At 36.1% G+C, this 18,464-nt stretch overlaps 1 protein-coding gene, 1 non-coding gene and 1 pseudogene across 2 annotated transcripts; 1 reads left to right on the plus strand and 2 right to left on the minus strand.

Annotated features, from left to right (window-relative positions):
• Positions 1–6,899: 6,899 nt before the first annotated feature.
• On the minus strand, positions 6,900–7,337 carry LOC116117951. Its single transcript, XM_031403933.1, has one exon. The coding sequence runs from the start codon at positions 7,206–7,208 to the stop codon at positions 6,993–6,995; it is 216 nt and encodes a 71-aa protein (XP_031259793.1). The 5' UTR covers positions 7,209–7,337; the 3' UTR covers positions 6,900–6,992.
• A 3,449-nt stretch (positions 7,338–10,786) lies between these two features.
• Positions 10,787–10,868, minus strand: TRNAS-UGA. The gene has a single exon. It is a non-coding gene; the product is annotated as a tRNA-Ser (tRNA).
• A 2,863-nt stretch (positions 10,869–13,731) lies between these two features.
• Positions 13,732–17,944, plus strand: LOC116117955 (annotated as a pseudogene).
• Positions 17,945–18,464: the final 520 nt, after the last annotated feature.

Below are 18,464 nucleotides of genomic sequence, written 5' to 3' on the forward strand. Positions count from 1 at the left end.
ATAAACCATCACATTTATAAATCTCTTTCCAACTTTTTAGTCCAAGATTGGTCCCCCTAATATGCCAAATAATTTTATATTTTATTGTTATAGTTTTCAAACTATCCTTTCGGACACTTTCCAAGAGCACCATAAAACTTTCTTTTTCATTCTAAACATTATCACCCATGATATTACACTGCCATTTACCCTTTTTCCATTTTACATTACAATGCCTTTTACCCTTTTTCCATTTTACATTACACTGCCCTTTACCCTGTTGCCATTTTACATTACACTGTCCTTTACCCTTTTGCAATTTAAGCATCACCGCCCTTTACCCTTTCACAATTTAATATATAACAAAGCCCCCAGTCCCCACCACCAAATGTAGAACCACAACCACAAACAAATTTATAAATTGCCCTTCTACTGTTTACTGTAAAACAAATTCCCACAAGTAGAATTCCATAACCACAACCACAACCACAACCACGGTCCACAAACAAATTAACAAACTCCTTTGCAATTTTAATTTTGTCCCACAAGTCCACAACCACAAACAATAATAAACAGTAAAGCAATTTAAACAAACAATGAAATAGACCCAATACACAGCAGACTGCTCTTCACAGACAGTTTACAAACATTAACCTTGTATGGGTTTCACAGCAACACCACCACGGTCAATGACCACAATGCGGCAGACTACTCTTCCCTGAATTCTTTCACTGGAAAAAGCCCCCTGTTACAGACAAAGAATTCACGAAAAAATAACTTCAAATTTCATTGACATCGTTCACGAAAATCAATCACAGATGGGTTTCACAAGCTACCAAACTGAAGAACAAAGCCAAAACAAACAACCTTACCCCGAGAAATCGACGATCGACGGTGTCGCAGATCCGTTTCACTGCGAACAAAGAAATCGCGGCCAACAGAGAAATGCCACGAAAATCTGACGAAGATGGCGGTATGCGATTCTAATGACGAAAATCCAATAGAAATTTTGTGCTGATGACATCGAAGAAAATCTTGAGTTTGGGAGGAGTTTCAACTTTTACGGCAAGGGTTCATCTAGCGAAGGAAATCGAAGATTTGGGGATTTTAATAACGGGGGCCATTTTGTTATTTTTTAAAACTTGTGTTGCATAATTTTTAATTAAATCCCATTACTTTAGAAAACCTCAAAAAGACCCCCAATTTTTCGAGCCAGGCTCGGCTTGCGAGCCTAACGAGTCGAGTCGAGTCGGCTATTTATTAGACGAATCGAGCCGGACTCGAGCCGAGTGGAGTTGGCTTGGTTCGTTAAGCACCCCAAGTTGGGCATTAACTATTTACTCGTTTGAATTAGAGAATTGGTGCGTTTGGTTGAGGGAATATTGGATTACTATAAATGTTATATTAATGGAAAGTTAAGGGTGCGTTTGGTTCATTATTTTAGATAGGATTTTGGGAATAATATTGGGTAGTTGAATAGGGGAGTATTACGAGGTAAAATTTATAAATTTATAAAAAATCCCCTAGGTTTACTAATTTAATTAAACACCCCAATATATAAAATGACAAAAACACCCACACCACTTGCAGTGCCAGATTCCAGCTACCACCGTCGGAATCTGGCCGAAAAACTGTGTTACGACATAGACCGGTCGGATCTATGTCGTAACGCATCGATATGGCCTTTTCCGACCACATGTGGCCGTTGACGGCCGCAAAGGTCTATATGGCCGTCATTTTTGGTCAACGAGATTCGGCCGTTGTTGACCTTCAATGATGACCATTTCTTTGGCTGTCACTGACGGTGGATCTGGCCGGATAAGGCCAGATCGGTGAATAACCGGCATGTTCCGATCGTGGTGTAAGCCATAGGGGCAGATTCCAGCTACCACCGACGGTGGTTGCCGGAATTTGACAAGTATGGGTGGGTGGGGGTGTTTTTGCTAATTTTTAAGCTTTTTTCTGGGGTATTTAGTGAAATTAATAAACTTAAGGGGTCTAAAAATAATTAAAAAATACACTAATATTTTTGGAATAACGTGCCAAACAATATTTGGGGAATATGATTGGGAATATGGGTAAAAATATTGAACCAAACGCACCCTAAATTACCTTGAAGATTACTGTAAATTTTTAGGAAAATGTGTTTAGTTAGTTGGAATAAATTGGTAGGTATGTTATATTAATATGCTTGGTTAGGAGGAATAAATTGGTGGGTATGTTATTTAAATTACTAAATTGCCCTCTTTTTAAATATTAATATAATACTATTTTTATTATTAAGTTTTGAATTTTTTTTAACCCCTAGCATTTCAGATTTAGCTAAAACACCCCAGCTTATATAAAACTTTAATTTATAACAAAATCACCCTAAGCCACTGCCAACCATTGCCGGCGATTGTCGAGAAGTTGTCGAAGTCGCTAAAAATGGCCGAGAGTCACTAGGAGGCTCCAATATGGCTTTTTCTGTGCATATTGCTAGCTGAAAACGACTACATTAGAGTAGATATGGCCGTTAACGACTAGATCCATGCCGTTATCGACCAGATCTAGGCGAGATAACGGCCATATCTTGCCCAAATATGGCCGATAACGACCAAAATAGTTCTGACCATTTCTGACGAGATCTACTCCGATATTGCCATTTTCAGCCATCAATATGGCCAGAAACAACTATATTGGAGCCTCCCATCAACTCTCGACCATTTTTAGCGACTCTAACGACTTTTCAGTGGTCGTTGGCCAACTGTCGATGGTGGTGGCTACGTGGCGGTGGTGGTCTGCAATTTGTTTGAAATATAAGGGCATTATTGTCCAAAAAATTAATTAAACAAGGGTAAAATTATAATGGTGGAATAATGTAAATTGATTTTGAAAGAAGGGCATTATTGTCTAAAATTTTTATTAGTAAGGGGCTATTTAGATCGGGGGTATAAAAAATAACGGGGGTAATCTTTTTTTATTTTGCAAGATTCTTGTGTTTGGTTTATAAATAATAAAATATTACGGTAATCTTTTATTGCAAATAGTAGTTACTATTGGTAATATGGGTGTTCAAAAGAACCGATTGGAATTGAAATTGGCGGGTACTTGGGGTTTGGTTCCAGTTCCTACCTGGAACCGGTCGTCAATGGGTACGTTTTGCTTCCAAATTTTTGGAACCGTCACTATGCGGTTCTGAAAGATGGATGCATGGAGAATCAAACATATCATACTATAACAAGTATAGTCATAGTTTAAAAAAAAATTCAATCAAATTGAAATAAGTAAAGTAGAACATGTTACCTTAAGTCCTTAGCAACCTTGGAGACTCTTAATTTCAAGAGAAATTAAGCAAAAGAGTATCCACACCAAGGGAAGAAGAAATTTGGCCAAGAGAGAGATTTAGGGTTCTTAGAGATTTTGATCTCTTCTCAAAAATTGATATATCATTTTCTTTATATAGGAATCCTTGTAAACAATTCAATAATTGTTTTGGACTTCCTTAAACAATTTCATAATTATTATGAAGTTGTTAAACTTCTTTAAATTATAACATTGGATTAACATTTAATCGCAATTAACAATTTAACTCTTAAATTGTTTACATAACAATTTAACCCTTAAATTGTTTATATGTTTACAATTACAACCCCTTATAAAATCCAATTTAATATAAAGAAAATGATTAATATAAATAACTTCATTACCCTCGGTAGGTGCTAGCCAACCTTGGATAATCAACTCTCTTTGGCTATTTCTCCATTCTCCTTAGTTTTTATGTGTGACCTCTTAGGTTCACTGTGGCCTAGCCGTGGACCCAATATCATATACTATTTTGATATATTTTGCCATAACTCTTTATGAACAAAACTCCCACTGATTATGGTAGGCATCTAGCAATGCTTCATAACCCCTAAGTCACAATAAAGATAAACTCCAACGAACCTTTTACAATCATACACATTGTATAATCAAATCCTTCCGTTATCTAATCCCAATTAAGAATGGATTCATGGTATGTCAAAATCCTTATCTTAATTTTAATTCAATACATATGGAACGTGTCACTATGAAACAACCTTTCATGTAACATTTTATATACCCCGGCTGGAGATTTCCCTTTTCCAATGTATCTTGACATTTGTCTAGGAACTTGCTATCAATCTATACCAAGTCAACGGATCCCATATTGACTATCACTTGTCCTCACACATAAACAACACATGGCCAAATCGGCTTATTAACACATGTCATGATTAGCCTCATGTTTATACACCATATGAACCATATGCATTTATGCAGAATCCAACCGTGATATCTCAGGTCTAAGGATTAATAATACCCTAGTACGATCTTATGATAAATCATTGACTACATTTTAAATGTCCATGTGATTCATCATAAATGGCTATATTCGATAAATAGTTCACTAACTGCGTATCCATGCTAATGCCCTAGTGATATAACTTTTATAATCACCCACCCTAACACCATCACATGATATTCTACGGAGGCATTCAGCATGCCTACTATGTAATATTATTGCCCAATTAATATTACCTATGTAGGGAATACTTTGATGATTTTGATCTTCTAAAGATTTGTATCATCCGGACATTTCACACGTAATACATATATATAAATGAAGCAATAAACCACATGTGAAATAAGAACACTTTCTTCTATTGATAAGATAAAATGTATATACAAAATATATACATTAACATATATATACAAAACATAATGCCTTGGAACCGATGACACGATTGGTTCCTAGGGCATACACTAACAGGTTCTGGTTCCCACAGTTAGGAACCGCAATTGGAACCGAGAACCGAGACTAATATAAAATAAAATTAAAGAGTAGGGGCAGTTAATAAAAACTTGTAGAAAAAGTAATGTGAATACATTTATATTTATATTTCATAACATTTAAAGTAAGTTGGTTTGACTTTTGAGAATCTACCTTCACAAAGTAATGGAGTTTGTAATTTTGAATTTGTAGTTTTATTTTTGTTAACAAGTGCCAAGTGGGGGGTATTTGTAAGTTTTTAAGGGTTTTTTTATTCATTTTAAAAACTTTTGGGGGGTCATGTAATTTTACAAGGTACCCGGAATCAAAATCGGAACTGTTGTTACAGGTTCCGATTCTAGGTACCCAGGAACTAGAACTGTCGGTTCCAGTTACGATTCCAAATTTCAAGGAACTGTCGATTCCGGTTTCTTCAAAAAATGTAGGGTACCCAGAACCAAACACCCCTAGTTGGTAATGTGGAGGGTAATCTTATTATCTTGTTAGAGGCTGTTATTAAAACATTACCGAGGTAATCTGGTTTTTCTACTCATTTTGCCCTTAATTAAAAATCATTTAGGATACAATTGCCCTCAAATGTCTACCAAATAACAATTACCCAACCCCCCTACATTTGAGAAATTAGTTAAAACACCCCAACCACAAAAAAGTTTAAAAGTTAACAAAATATTCCCAGCCACCCAAGACCACTGCCGGCTTCAGTCACCATAATGGTGCACAACCGGTGTGATATGGCTGGTTGTGCGCCAATAAGGCCTTTATTGACTATGGATCACAAATCTATGGCAGGAAACGGCAAGAACTAACGTTTCTATGGTCGTTTCACTTCCAAAGATATGGCCAAGAAAAGGCCAGATCTTTGGCCATGAAATAGCCATAGATCTGGCTGTTTTTCGACCATGGATTTGTGACCCATGGCCATTTTCGGCTTTTTTAGCGCACGACCGGCCATATATGGCCAATCATGCACCATTCCGTCGACTGTCGATGGTGGTCGGTGGTGGTGGCTGGTTGCCGACAGTGGCTTGGGGTGGGTGGGGTGATTTTGCTACAAATTAAAATTTTATACGATTTGGGTGTTTTAGCAAAATTTCAAATGTAGGGGGTTAAAAAGATGTCTCAAAAAATAATGATTAATATTTAAAAAGGAGGACAATTAAATAATCTATATAACCTACTGGACCTAGTCAAGGATCGGTCCTAAGCAGGCCCGAGTCTAGGCCTATTTGGGACTGGTCCTTTTGGGACTAGTCTCATTTGGGACCGGTCGCTCATTCCTAGGCCCATGAGCAATTTTAAAACCCAGAGCGGTCCTATGGGCCTACAGAATTTCTTTTTCCCCCTTTATCTTTTTTTTTTTAATTTAGGGGCGAAATGAAATTCTGTAGAGGGTTTTAATAATTTTCAGGGGTAGACTAGTAAGTTTCTAAAAGTTTAATTAATTTTAAAAAATAATAAATAAATAGTTAATTTTAACAAATAATTAAAATGAAAAAAATTAAATAATAATATGATTATGAGATGAAATTGAAAAATAGAATAATATAAATAAATAATACGAATAAATTATAAATATAAATATAAATTGAATGGAAATTTGATTAGAGATTTAGAGTAGAGAGTAAAGAGACGAAGAGAATAAGAGATTGAGTGATATGAAAAAAATGAGAGATTTGGAGGCTATTTATAGTGTAATCACACCAAATTGGTTATTTTTTTTTTTATTAATTCTCAACGACTATTTCATTTCACCAAATTGGTGTGGATAAATAGCATCACACCAAGTGAAATGAATTAATCCTTGAGAATTAATAAAAAAATAAAGAATATCCTAAAATAAATTTTTTTTTTTTAATATTTGGTGCAAGGGTTGAAGATGCAATAATAAAATGTTGTGAAAGTGGTACCGATTTGGTGTTTGTAGCTAGAGATGGTAGTCTCTGAGATAATTCACAAAAGTTACTTCTTACGGTTACAGTAACATCATGCTCATTGCTTTAAACTCAGACAGAGACCATTACACAAGAAGAAGCAAGCAAATGATATCAATCCATTCCATACATGTATGATTCATCCCTAAGTATTTCACGATATTAAACAAAAATAAGAAAAGCGTAAAACTCCATTATCAAAAATCAAAGAAACAACAACAGAAGCATAAACTAGGAAAAGTAATTAAAACCAATAAATTGTCAAAGTACAACACAAAGAGCAGGAGCTAGTCAGTATAAACGTGAACATTAATGACTATAAGGAATATAGTAATTAAGCCAAAGTAGATAATTGTGTGAACAAGAATAGATGCACCACTGGTATGCATGTTGCCAAACTCAATAACTCTGTTTTTGCTACTCCCAGGAATCTGAAACAAAAGCCCAGGACTCAACAGCACAAACAGCACCACCGCTATTAAAACAGGCCCCCAATCTGCCATTGTTGCTTTGCCTGCCTAAGTGAAGAAAATGGGTTTGAAGATTTACTGATTTAGAAGAATATGAGGAAGTGAAAGATCTGGGAAAGGCAAGTGCAGTGTGAAATAAAATATAAAACAGATAGAGATGGAGAAAAAACACAAATGGACAACTTCATTAAAAACGATGCTACAAATAATAACTACATGGGTGAACGTGTCAGCACCTCTAAGCAGTTTTCGACGGTTGTGATGTTCTTGGGATAAGATATCTGCGTCGAAGTTTTATATGGGCCTGCAAATGGTTTTGTTTGCTGTCTCGTTTGTGATTGGTAACTCCCGAAAATTACAACTCATCAAGGCTCAATCCTTAAGCTATGGATCTCTTTTTTCACTGTCTTTGATTACAGGGGTTTTAGCGATATTTTAAATGAAGAAATTAACGATAATTATATTCATTTAAGATTAATTTATCATTTTAATTAATTATTCTATAATATTTCAGAAATTGATAAAATTTATCAAATTCATCCAGCGAAGTTAAATTTTGGTCCACTGATAACGCCATTCTCTATAACATTATCAAATTAGGGCGGACGACATGCATCACATGCTGTAAATATAATTTGATACCCACCAGCTTTGAACATAACAAATAGCCATTTTTCATCAAATTCCGTCTGTTAAATGACAACGCTGTTTGAAAATACTGAAATACCCTTAGAAGTTTGAGATTATTTTTATCTTCACTTTCTTCGTCTCTTTATAGTCTGTTTTCTTCCATCTCTTTATTTACCCATTTTCTTCTCTCTTGGATTTGGCCAGATTTCAAATAGTAAAGGGGTAAATTTTATTTAATTAAAATTGAATTTCCTAAATCCTCTTTCACAAGATCTCCTTGCAAAATCAATCCCACAACCACATCACAGTCCAGTCCAATCCCCACCTTCCTCCACCGTTGCAAACTTCTCAAAACCACTAACAAACACATCTTCATAACCTTGAACAAATTTTTCAGAACCGAATATCACCATCCTTTAGCAGCCAATAATTCCCTCTTTCACCTAGCAAACCCACCCACCTCGTTCACCTTTCTCTCATGCCCAACAAACCCACCTCACCCTTCCATCATGTCCAGCAACCTACCAGCCCAACAACCCCAAAAAGACATCATCCGCACCCAATTCGCCGCGCAAAACAATCCATAGCTCCATAATCCTCAGCAAACAATCAAAATAGTCGCAATCAATTCTTTTGGGCTTTTTTTTTCAGAAAAAATAAAAAAGAAAAGAGAAGGGGTGGGAAGATCTTTGTGCCCGAGATTAACAGAGGAGAAAACAACGGTGGCTGATTGAGTGAGGAGAGAGTGAATTAATATGAAGCGAATAAAGTGGGGTGGAGGTAGTGGTAGGGTGGGAGGCGTTGGTGGGACTTGAGACGGAAGAGGATTGGTGGGATTTGAGGCGTTATAAGTAGTGTTAGGGAAGGGGAGAATGGAACGATAGCTGTGGATTAGGGACGGAGAAAGAGGGAATTATTGGCTGCTAAATGTTGGCGATATTCGGTTCTGAAAAATTTGTTCAAGGTTATGAAGATGTGTTTGTTAGTGGTTTTGAGAAGTTTGCAACGGTGGAGGAAGGTGGGGATTGGACTAGACTCTGAAGAAAACACGACGAAAAAGAGACGACGAAGTGAAGATAAAAAACTATCTCAAACTTCTAAGGGTGTTTCAGTCTTTTCGAGCAGTGTTGTCATTTAACAGGCAGAAACTTTAACCGAATGCGATGGAAAGTGGCTCTTTGTCATTTCCAAACCTTCTGGTATCAAATTTTCTTTGAGGTAAACTATGGGTAGATGAATGCTATTCGCCCTATCAAATTAATATAATGGCCGGGAATTAATAACGTAAATGCCACATGAATGACTGATTTATATTAGTAGATAATGTTATTTAAAAAAAAAAACACCAATTTGCTAATTATTTATATAATGGTTACCAACAATAATTTTATCAAACTGGTACCTTAACAGTGCACTGGAGACATGTGACGAAGAAATTGCTTGTATTCATAGATCACATAACACATAAAAGCTGAAAATTAAATCGATCTATTTTACGGTTTACAACGCAAACATATAATGGCCAATCAACCCAAAATCAATTACAGTATGAAACATACAGGAATAAAAAATTGCTTACCCCCACAAAAAAAACAATCCAACCATTATGTCGAAAATCAAACCAATTAAGAATTAATTAGCCCATGTAAATGTGAATGCCAATCGCCAAAAGAAGAATGGTGTAGATGCCAAAGAAGAGGATAGTATGAACGAGGACGGCCTTGCCATTGGTTTTGAAACTGCCGAATTCTATGTGGCGTTGGTTGCCGGGTAACTGGAAGAGGAGGCCAGGAGAGAGGAGAATAAACAGCAGCATTCCAAGTATAATGGGTGCCCAATCGACCATTGTTGAAACTGTCTCTGAGCACTCTACTCAACAATGGCCATGGGATATTAATAGAACATTAGTTTATACTAAAAATAACATAAAGACACAATCAAATTGTTTTGTAAGGAGAGTTCTTATATTTATATACAAGTTGGCAGCGTGTTAAGTGGCGTAAGGGACCCAACAGTTCAGCAGGTCTAATACTTCTATAAAGTAATAGTATTCAATTCTCCTTCGGAAACTTGAATTAGATTTAAGATGTGTTTATCGGAAGACGAATTTGAGATTGATTAAAAAGATTTTCAAACACGGTTTAGTCTGACAATTATAAATGAATGTTTTGATAGATTTTATAAAATCTCAGTATAAGTATTTGACAAAGAAAAGCATCGAAGGATGACATATAAGGCCATATTTTGGGAGGTTTAACGCAGCAAGGATGGCATCTAAATGCTAAAAACTAGTTTGAGCGTCTCTACTTTTACTAGAGTTTCACATAAACTATACACAATCATTCCTTGTGGAGACACAGATACTGGCATGCTAGACCAAAATTCTCACGCAAAGTCCCTTATTCTTTCTTCTAAAGAGCATCCATTTCAGTTCAAGTAACTTGGACTGTATTATTAATTAAATTAACTAAAACATTACAGTCCATGTCATTTGTTAGATTTATAGTTAGGTGTTTAGCAGCATGTAGAATTGAAGATTGAGAAGACAAATAAAAAACGAAAAAAACTCAGTTGTGCGTCTATTTAAAGTTGGAACGGCTACCTTCTCCTTAGCTTACTAGTTCAACTTAAATAAAAGAGACCATCCTCATGTAATTGTTTATTTATGGTATTATTTCTAGCCACAAAATTTTGATTAAAATTATACATAATTTTATGAGCGATACTATATTTACAACTCAATCTTATAAGTTTTTTCTCACAATACCGACATGTAGAGGTGGACATTTGGGACTGGGGTCCTAGGACCGATCCTAAGAGGCCTGGTCCCAAAACGGAACCAAGTCTAAGGAGGAGGGCTCGGACCCTCCACTGGGCCCAAATTTTTTTTTATTTTTTCAATTTAGTCCACTACAAAATTACATAAAACCTCCTATAAAATTTAAAATAAACATAAATTACAAGGGTTAAAATNTCAAAAACGTCGACAGCAGGGTTCGAACCTGCGCGGGCGAAGCCCAACAGATTTCAAGTCTGTCTCCTTAACCACTCGGACATATCGACATTGGTGCTACTTTTGCTTATTGTAAAATACAAATCCAATAACATTCACACTGATCTCTTCCAAAAATTAATTTCATATTCCTATCTAAGGCTGTGCAAAACCGGGTACCCACTCCGATTTTGACCAAAAACCGGGTACCCAAATATTCGGGTACCTGCAAAAATATACCCGCTAATCCAACCGGTTTTACGGGTACTCGAAAATTCGGGCCACAAACCGAGTATCTGATTTTCTTACCCGAATATTCCAGTTGTCGTAACTCCTAACCAGCAGTTCTTCTCAAATTCATTGACTTCTTTAACCAACATCCCCTCTCAAATTCTCAAACTCTCTTTCTTTTTCTATTAGCTCTATTCTCCTTTAATCCCTTCAGTCAACCGATGCACAAACTCTAAAAAAAAAACTTGCTCAACTACTCAAGAACTTGCTCAGCTACTTAAGGCAACAACTCATTTTCAGTTCTGCAGTTTTAATTGCAACTTCAGCTAATCAAAACTGGAAACAACTCATTTTCAGTTCTGCAGTTTTAGTTGCAACTGCAGCCAATCAATACTGGCAACAACTCATGTTTAGTTCTACAGTTTGAGTGCGACTGTGTGCAGGTCCTGCAGGACTTGAGTACTAGAAGAGACGAACTGACGAAGAGTGGAAGACTGAGATTGGAAGTTTATGCAGTGGAGAGTGACGGGTTTTAGTTTTAGGGCATTTGAAATTTTCAGATTTGGGGCTTTTGGGTTTTAGTCTGACATTTTTTTTTTTTTTTTAAACTGGGTACCCGGTTTCCTAAAATTAAATAACCGATACCCAAATTGAAAATTCGGGTATCTTATAAAAGCTACCCGAAACTGATCCAAGTTTTCGGGTACCCGAAAATCCGAGTTCGGCTCGATTCGGTTATCGGTTTTTTTTACACAGCCCTATTCCTATCAAATAAAAATAAATGAATCAACATTGATCCAATTTTAAGAATAGTATTATTGAGTTAAATATATGAGCATTGAAATCCAATCAATTTGAGGTCCAAACCTATCCAAGGTTACCTTAATAATATTGGTACCCAAAGATTTAGAAACAATAAACTGGTACTTCTCGTTATGTGCTGTTAGTGATTTCATTTACTATAGTGAAAAGATTAGAATGCCCTTGAAAGTTTGATATTTTTGTTTTTATAATTTAAAATTTTTAGAAAACCCCTTAAGTTTGCTAATTTAACTAAACACCCCAATATTGAATTTTTGTAAATTGATAAACTCCCCTACCACCTGCAGTGCAATTCCGGCTACCACCGTCGGAATCTAGCCGGGAAATTGCGTTACGACATAGATCGGTCGGATCTGTGTCGTACCGCGTCGATATGGCTTTTCCGACAATCCACCATGGATCTGGCCTGAAAAGGCCAGATTTTTGTTAGATTTGGCCGCCGACAGTCGCCAAACTCCATCTTTGGCCGCGACGGCCAAAGATGTGGCCGTCGTTGACTGTGGCCATCGTTGCCAGACAACTACGACCAGTCTAGTCTTTTTCGCCAATCCACTGTGGATCTAGCCGAAAAGACCATATCGGTGAATTACCGGCCATTTATGGGTTGGTAGACCGTTGTGACAGATTTCTCACCACACGACGGTGGTTGCCAGAATCTGGCAAGTATGGGTGGTGGGGGTTATTTTTTTTAATTTTTAACTTTTTTGAGGGTATTTGAAATTAAAAATTAAAGGGTCTAAAGTAATTTAAAAAATGACTAATATTTTTCAAATAAAGTTTGGTGATTGTACATGAAATTATTGTATTGTCTTTTTAACAAATGAATTCTCTAACAGCATATGATGGAAGGTCCTAATTTTCATTTTTAAACTTTTTAGATACCAATTTTCGTTATAATAACTTTGGATACGTGGAAGTCGTTCGGCCTTTTTGGGCGTAAGGGATTGAGATGAACATTAGAATGCCACTTGGTCTTCGTTGGACGGTCTCCAACCCTCCATTCTTTGGAGGACGTGGACAGAGCATGTCATGTGGGGCATGCAGTCGTGCTAACCTCACCGTGTACTACTTATATCTTAACAAATCCAAATCTATTATGATGACTCTAATTTCTAACTAACAGAGTTCATTTAAAAAATTTACACCTCATCTATATAAATCCAATTTTTGTTGGTATAAAATACATATTATTATAATTCATTAAAAATATAATAAAATCATAAAATGAGAAGACAATAGTTAGTTTTTCAAATATATCTTAATCATATAATACTTATTAATTCTAAAAGTTTAGAATAAAATCATTGTTCATCTAGCACGTGGTTCATATCTTTCGTGAGGATATAAGTGGTATTTCAAATTAATATTTAGAGCATTTAACCTTGAGGAAATTGAAAACCTCACAAAATCCCGTGAATTGGAGAACTAACTTCAAATCGTTGACGTGGTCGAATCTTACTGGTCCCCCTCCATCCAGAAACAAATTTAACGTCCTCTCATTTCGTAGGGTTTCCAATCTCTCCCCTTTCTCTCCCTCCCTCCGGTCGGTGCATTTTCCCGGGAAAAACTAAATTTCCGGCACCTATCTTTTCATTTTCCCGGAAAATTGTTAACCATCGGATTGCTTACATCGTCATCGCACAAAATTTATCTTGAATTTCGTTTCTCTTATCGTTTACTTTTTATTCTTTGTTCATGATTGGACCGTGGAATCTGTCAATTGTAGTTTTTAATTGACTGTTGGATTTCGAGTTTTCTCAACAATTAAACGGAGTTACTATATATTTTCTGTTATTTGCTTTATATTTTAGTATTATTTATGTTTATCTATTTTGAGTTTCTTTTTCTCTGTGTTTTTGTTTCAGTGTTTTGGAGGAGGAAATGGCAAGCCAAGGGTTCTTCGAGGAAAAGCTGTCTTTATCGAATCCTTCTGTCGGTGGGAGGAAGAAACCGAGAATGGCGGCCCTGACACTATACGAAGATCGTTTTCAGCTTCTCGTACTCTGTAGGTTCACTTATCATTTGTGTCGTGTTTTTTTTCCCTTTTTTCTTTTTCTTCTTTCTTTAAATTTTTGGAGAGTTTTTATGTACTGATATGTAGTGCTCTACTCAAGCCTCAGAATTCTAGGAAGAAATTGAATTGAGGGTCACTTGTGTACAACGCATATAAAAGACTGTTGCTATGTGCCTATGGCACTGTTAGCCATTACCTATTAGTTTGTTAGGGACTGGTGTACAGGCATTGTTACGTTGTACCGTTGAACTTCTTGTCCTTCAGTTAGAATCCTTTGCTCCGTAGATGTTTTAGTGTTATGTTTCCAATTTTATTCATCAAACATATAATAATTAATTTAAGGATCCTGGCCCTTTTTTTTTTTTTTAATTACTTTCTTGGATGCTGAAACCTACAAAACAATATGATGGTTGAGATAATCAATTAAGATCCTAACAATTGATAGAAGCTCATAGTCGTAATACAGAAATAACAGTATAAATATATCATCTCCATGACTTTACCAGACACATAAGTGTTGATTTTAACCTAGATTAAAATTTTTATGCATTGCAACTATATTCACTGAATCTTCCTCTCCTTCTACCTGTGTTTGGAACAGGGCTTAACTGGAGAACGCACTGTAAAACGGTTTGCGGTTGTCAAACCCTTACAGTACCTGAAAGTACAACTGTTCAAGAAGCTTGTCGCGAATGGCTGCTCGTAGAGTTGATGCTTTGTTGCTAACTGACTCCAATGCATTACTTTGTGAAATCTTACAGACAAGGTATGAACATAATGGAAAAGAAAAAAAAAAACCTTAATGTTTTCTTGCTTTTGCATAGTTCAACAGCTGTTAATGCTTGATTTTATTCATTCCTTTTGTTGATGAAGGACATAGCACAAGAGTTATTGCTCGTCAGCTTAATCTTGAAGAGACACCGGTATCCAAGGTTATGACTAGGAACCCAACTTTTGTTCTATCTGACACCCTTGCTGTGGAAGCCCTCCAAAAGAGTGGCGGTTGTTTCACATCTGAGGTACATCGACTCATTCTTTGATATTACACACACTTTTTCTGATGATTTCGTGTCTGATATGTGTCCATACAGGAAAATTCAACATCTGCCTGTTGTTGAAATGGAGAAGTCATGCATTACAGATTAGCAAGTGTTTATATGATGCTATTGCTCCATGGAAAGGCAGCTGAAAAGGGAAAGGCTATTGCTGCACTGTTGATTTGTTGAAAAGCATTGGGGAGCATCCGTTTCTGGTTGGTAGAGAAGGCTATATATTTCTTAAGATCTTCATGCAGTTCTATCATTTTATTTCTGCTTTTGTATAATCATATTTTTTGTAGTAGTTTCATCATAGAATTATTTTTTATCATGTTACTTTTTCTCTTTTTGGGTTGCTAAGCAGTCCCAATACATTTAGACAACTTCGAGAACGGATGTTCAAGCCATCTCTCTACAATCATGCTGAGAAACAAAGTAGGTAAATTACTCCTTTTGAAATTCTATGGGGTATCTTATATCTGTATTCTTTATCAACAGGGTAATATCTTTAAGTACATTTCTCTAATACATAGTGATCTTGTCGGATTGTTACAATTTTACCAACTGACACTTTTTGATGGCAACAAAAAAGATGCTGGAACTTCGAATGAGCTCTGCTGTTGTAACAGCGAAAACAAACCACGGGTATTTTAGTGAGTCTCATTTTCATTAAAACTCCACTTCACCACTGAGCAAAAAAAAGGACCCCATTTGCTAATCTGCTTTACTTTTAAATACTTTAGTGAACTTTTATTCTCTTATTGTTAATTTTAATAGAAATTTTAATATTTTTCTATTTCAATTGTTTAGTTCGAAGGATATCTTGATGCGAGTAATTGCGCAAAATCTTTCGCCTGAGTCACTCTTGTGGAGACGGTTTATTATCTATTTCTGATGCAACATGATATGTCAATATTAACTGGAAAACATCTTGATGCTTTTTCATTCAACCATGTTACATGATACAAGCAGTTCCATTCTTTAATGTTTGGGAACATGTCCTTATTGTGCTTCATGAGAGAATAATAAAAGGTTTCCTGATTATGATCATCGGTGTTTATTTGATGCACAGGTCATGCCTCTAATCCAAATGTGCAACAATTGACACACCAATAGTAGATGCTCTGCATGTCATGCATGATGGGAAATTTTGCACCTTCCTGTAGTGGTATGAGGTAATTTACTATTTAACAGTAAATAGTAGTATATCGTACATCAGTTCTTGATGGTAGGTGATACTACAGAAGGAGTGGTGGTTGCTGTCGTTGATGTAATCCAATTACTCATGCTGCTGTGGCCACTGTAAGTCAAGTCTTTACCCTTTTTTGATTATATAATGTTCTATACTGTTTTTTATGCAAATTATATTGCTTTTTATTTTGTTTGGTAGTATGGGTGTCCTAACATGTTCACACATTCATTCTTTCAATATCAACTTTTTGAAAGTTACATAACCGTTTTACACTCGTTATACTGATCTGGAAGTTGGTTCTTGTTTACATATGATTTGGGGCAGTCCTTGGATTTATACAGCTGAGTTATAATTCTAGTTGTACATATGTGGCTATTTTTTGGCTAACTGATTGAATGCTTATTTCTTGGTGCCATCTGTCACATTTTGTTTCAAATCTGTGGAGAATTGCTTTGATTGAATACTGCTACCAGCAATTGTCTCTGCTTCCTTACGTTATTCTCACCATTTCAATTAATATAGTTGCACACACTTTTCCTTAATATCGGGAAGTACTGCTGGAGCAAATAATGAAGCGAACAAACACACATGAGGCAGAAGTTTTGGGACTCTGCTATGGCCTTAAGTCCACATGATGATGATGAGATGATCGAAGGTTTTATGCTTGATATTTCAAACTTATTTGGTTCTGATTTCTGCAACTAATATTACTTACTATTGTGGAATTACAGTGAAGGTTCCACGAAATTTGCTTCTGAAGGAGAAACTGGAAGATCTCTTCCTATCCTTCACCTGGGATGCCATTGGTTTTGCTTTCAAAGTCCAAGATAAAAGGGGCCGAATGCATAGATTTACTTGTGGTATGCTACATGCTCTGCATCTTATATAACACCATTAAATAACTATATATCATCTTTCGTTTTTGCATGTGGCATTCATTTGATTTGTTGATGCAAACCCAAGTCTATTGTGTGCATTGTAGTACTTACTTGAAAATCGGTGGTCATTTTTGCCTTTGCCCAAGTTCTGAATTTTCTGTCACTTTTTGTCAATTTCATTTCATTTTAAATTGTGAAGTTAAACTGGTAGTAGCTGGTTGTAGGAAAAGATGGGTACATTTAAATTTCTGGGTCTTAAATTTTTCCCAAATCTTTTAACTTGAGTTTTGGGTTGTTGCTACTGGATACAGATTCTCGAGTTTGACAGATCTGTAACTGCAATACTAAGAGGTGGTGGGGATGACATTGACCGCAACAACCTGCCTCAGATTCTGGTACAGAATGTCTTAGTTCTTGTCATTATCATAAATTCTGATTATCTTTACCATTGATAGCATGCTTATAGTTGTCCATTATTGTAGTATGATGAAAACCATGCAAAGTGTTTTGTCATCAGAGCAGTGATCTTGCTGCGCAGTAGACCATGCAAGATTAGCCGTTTGAAGGTGTGTACTAATGGTTCCTGGTTTTTTTAATGGTAAAGTTTGTATTATTCAGTTGAAGTAAAGAATGATTTTGTCTGGAGCATTCAGATTTGTGTCATTAGACATTAGTTTGAGACTTTGGAAAGATTTTTTAAAGATAAATAGTGTTTTGTAACTCCACCATGATGGGTAGAGTTTTTCAGAGAGCAGAACACATTTCTGTATTAGCTCATAATGTCTGACATGAGTGATGGTTTTTGCAGGGTTTGAACTGCATTTAGATTATTCAGGGAGCAATGGTGGTAGGTCTGGAAGTCTGGATTATGCTCATTCGATCATGGGCTTCTGCATTCAGTGCTGTCGCAGCTGGGGCTGCTCTAGTTGCTGGTTTAGGAATAATGGCATACATTAAAAGAGCTGGTCAGTAATATTGTCAAAACATCCACACTAATTTTTTATGTTTATCAACAGCTGCACAATTAAGTTTCTCTCTTAACTGAAAGCCAAACCGAGATTTGGGGTTGGGAACAGGACAAGCTTCTTGTTTGTATATGTTCTATAGAACAATAATCAAAGGGAAAGCCTTTTTGGGTGCTTTAGTTATACTGCATAAATGTGAAGTCATTGTTGCAAAGATTCATCTACAATGACTGATTTCGTTCTTTTATTCTGTTCTGTTTCCTTTTTAATTTTAGTCCTGAAGTTTCTGCTCTTTCATCAACTCTGGAGTTGTTAGTGTATAAACAAATGCTATAATCCTGTTACCATTCATTTGAAGGTTCTTGAGTTTTGAATTCTTTTGATAATGAAGCGTTGTAAACTCTGGCTGGTGCTCCATATTCAAGCTTAAGCCAATTTCATATGCTGCAGAGATTCAGAGGAAGTATTACTTTATTTGGTAAATCAGTGGTAACTGCACTCATCCTGCAACAGAAATGATGGTCCGGT

The sequence above is a fragment of the Pistacia vera genome, unplaced genomic scaffold (assembly GCF_008641045.1).
Source record: "Pistacia vera cultivar Batoury unplaced genomic scaffold, PisVer_v2 Contig828, whole genome shotgun sequence".
Lineage (NCBI taxonomy): Eukaryota > Viridiplantae > Streptophyta > Magnoliopsida > Sapindales > Anacardiaceae > Pistacia > Pistacia vera.

What these genes read in the sequence shown, in the direction of transcription:
- LOC116117951 (XM_031403933.1), bottom strand. Translation starts at nt 7,208, where the DNA reads ATGGCAGATTGGGGGCCTGTTTTAATAGCGGTGGTGCTGTTTGTGCTG.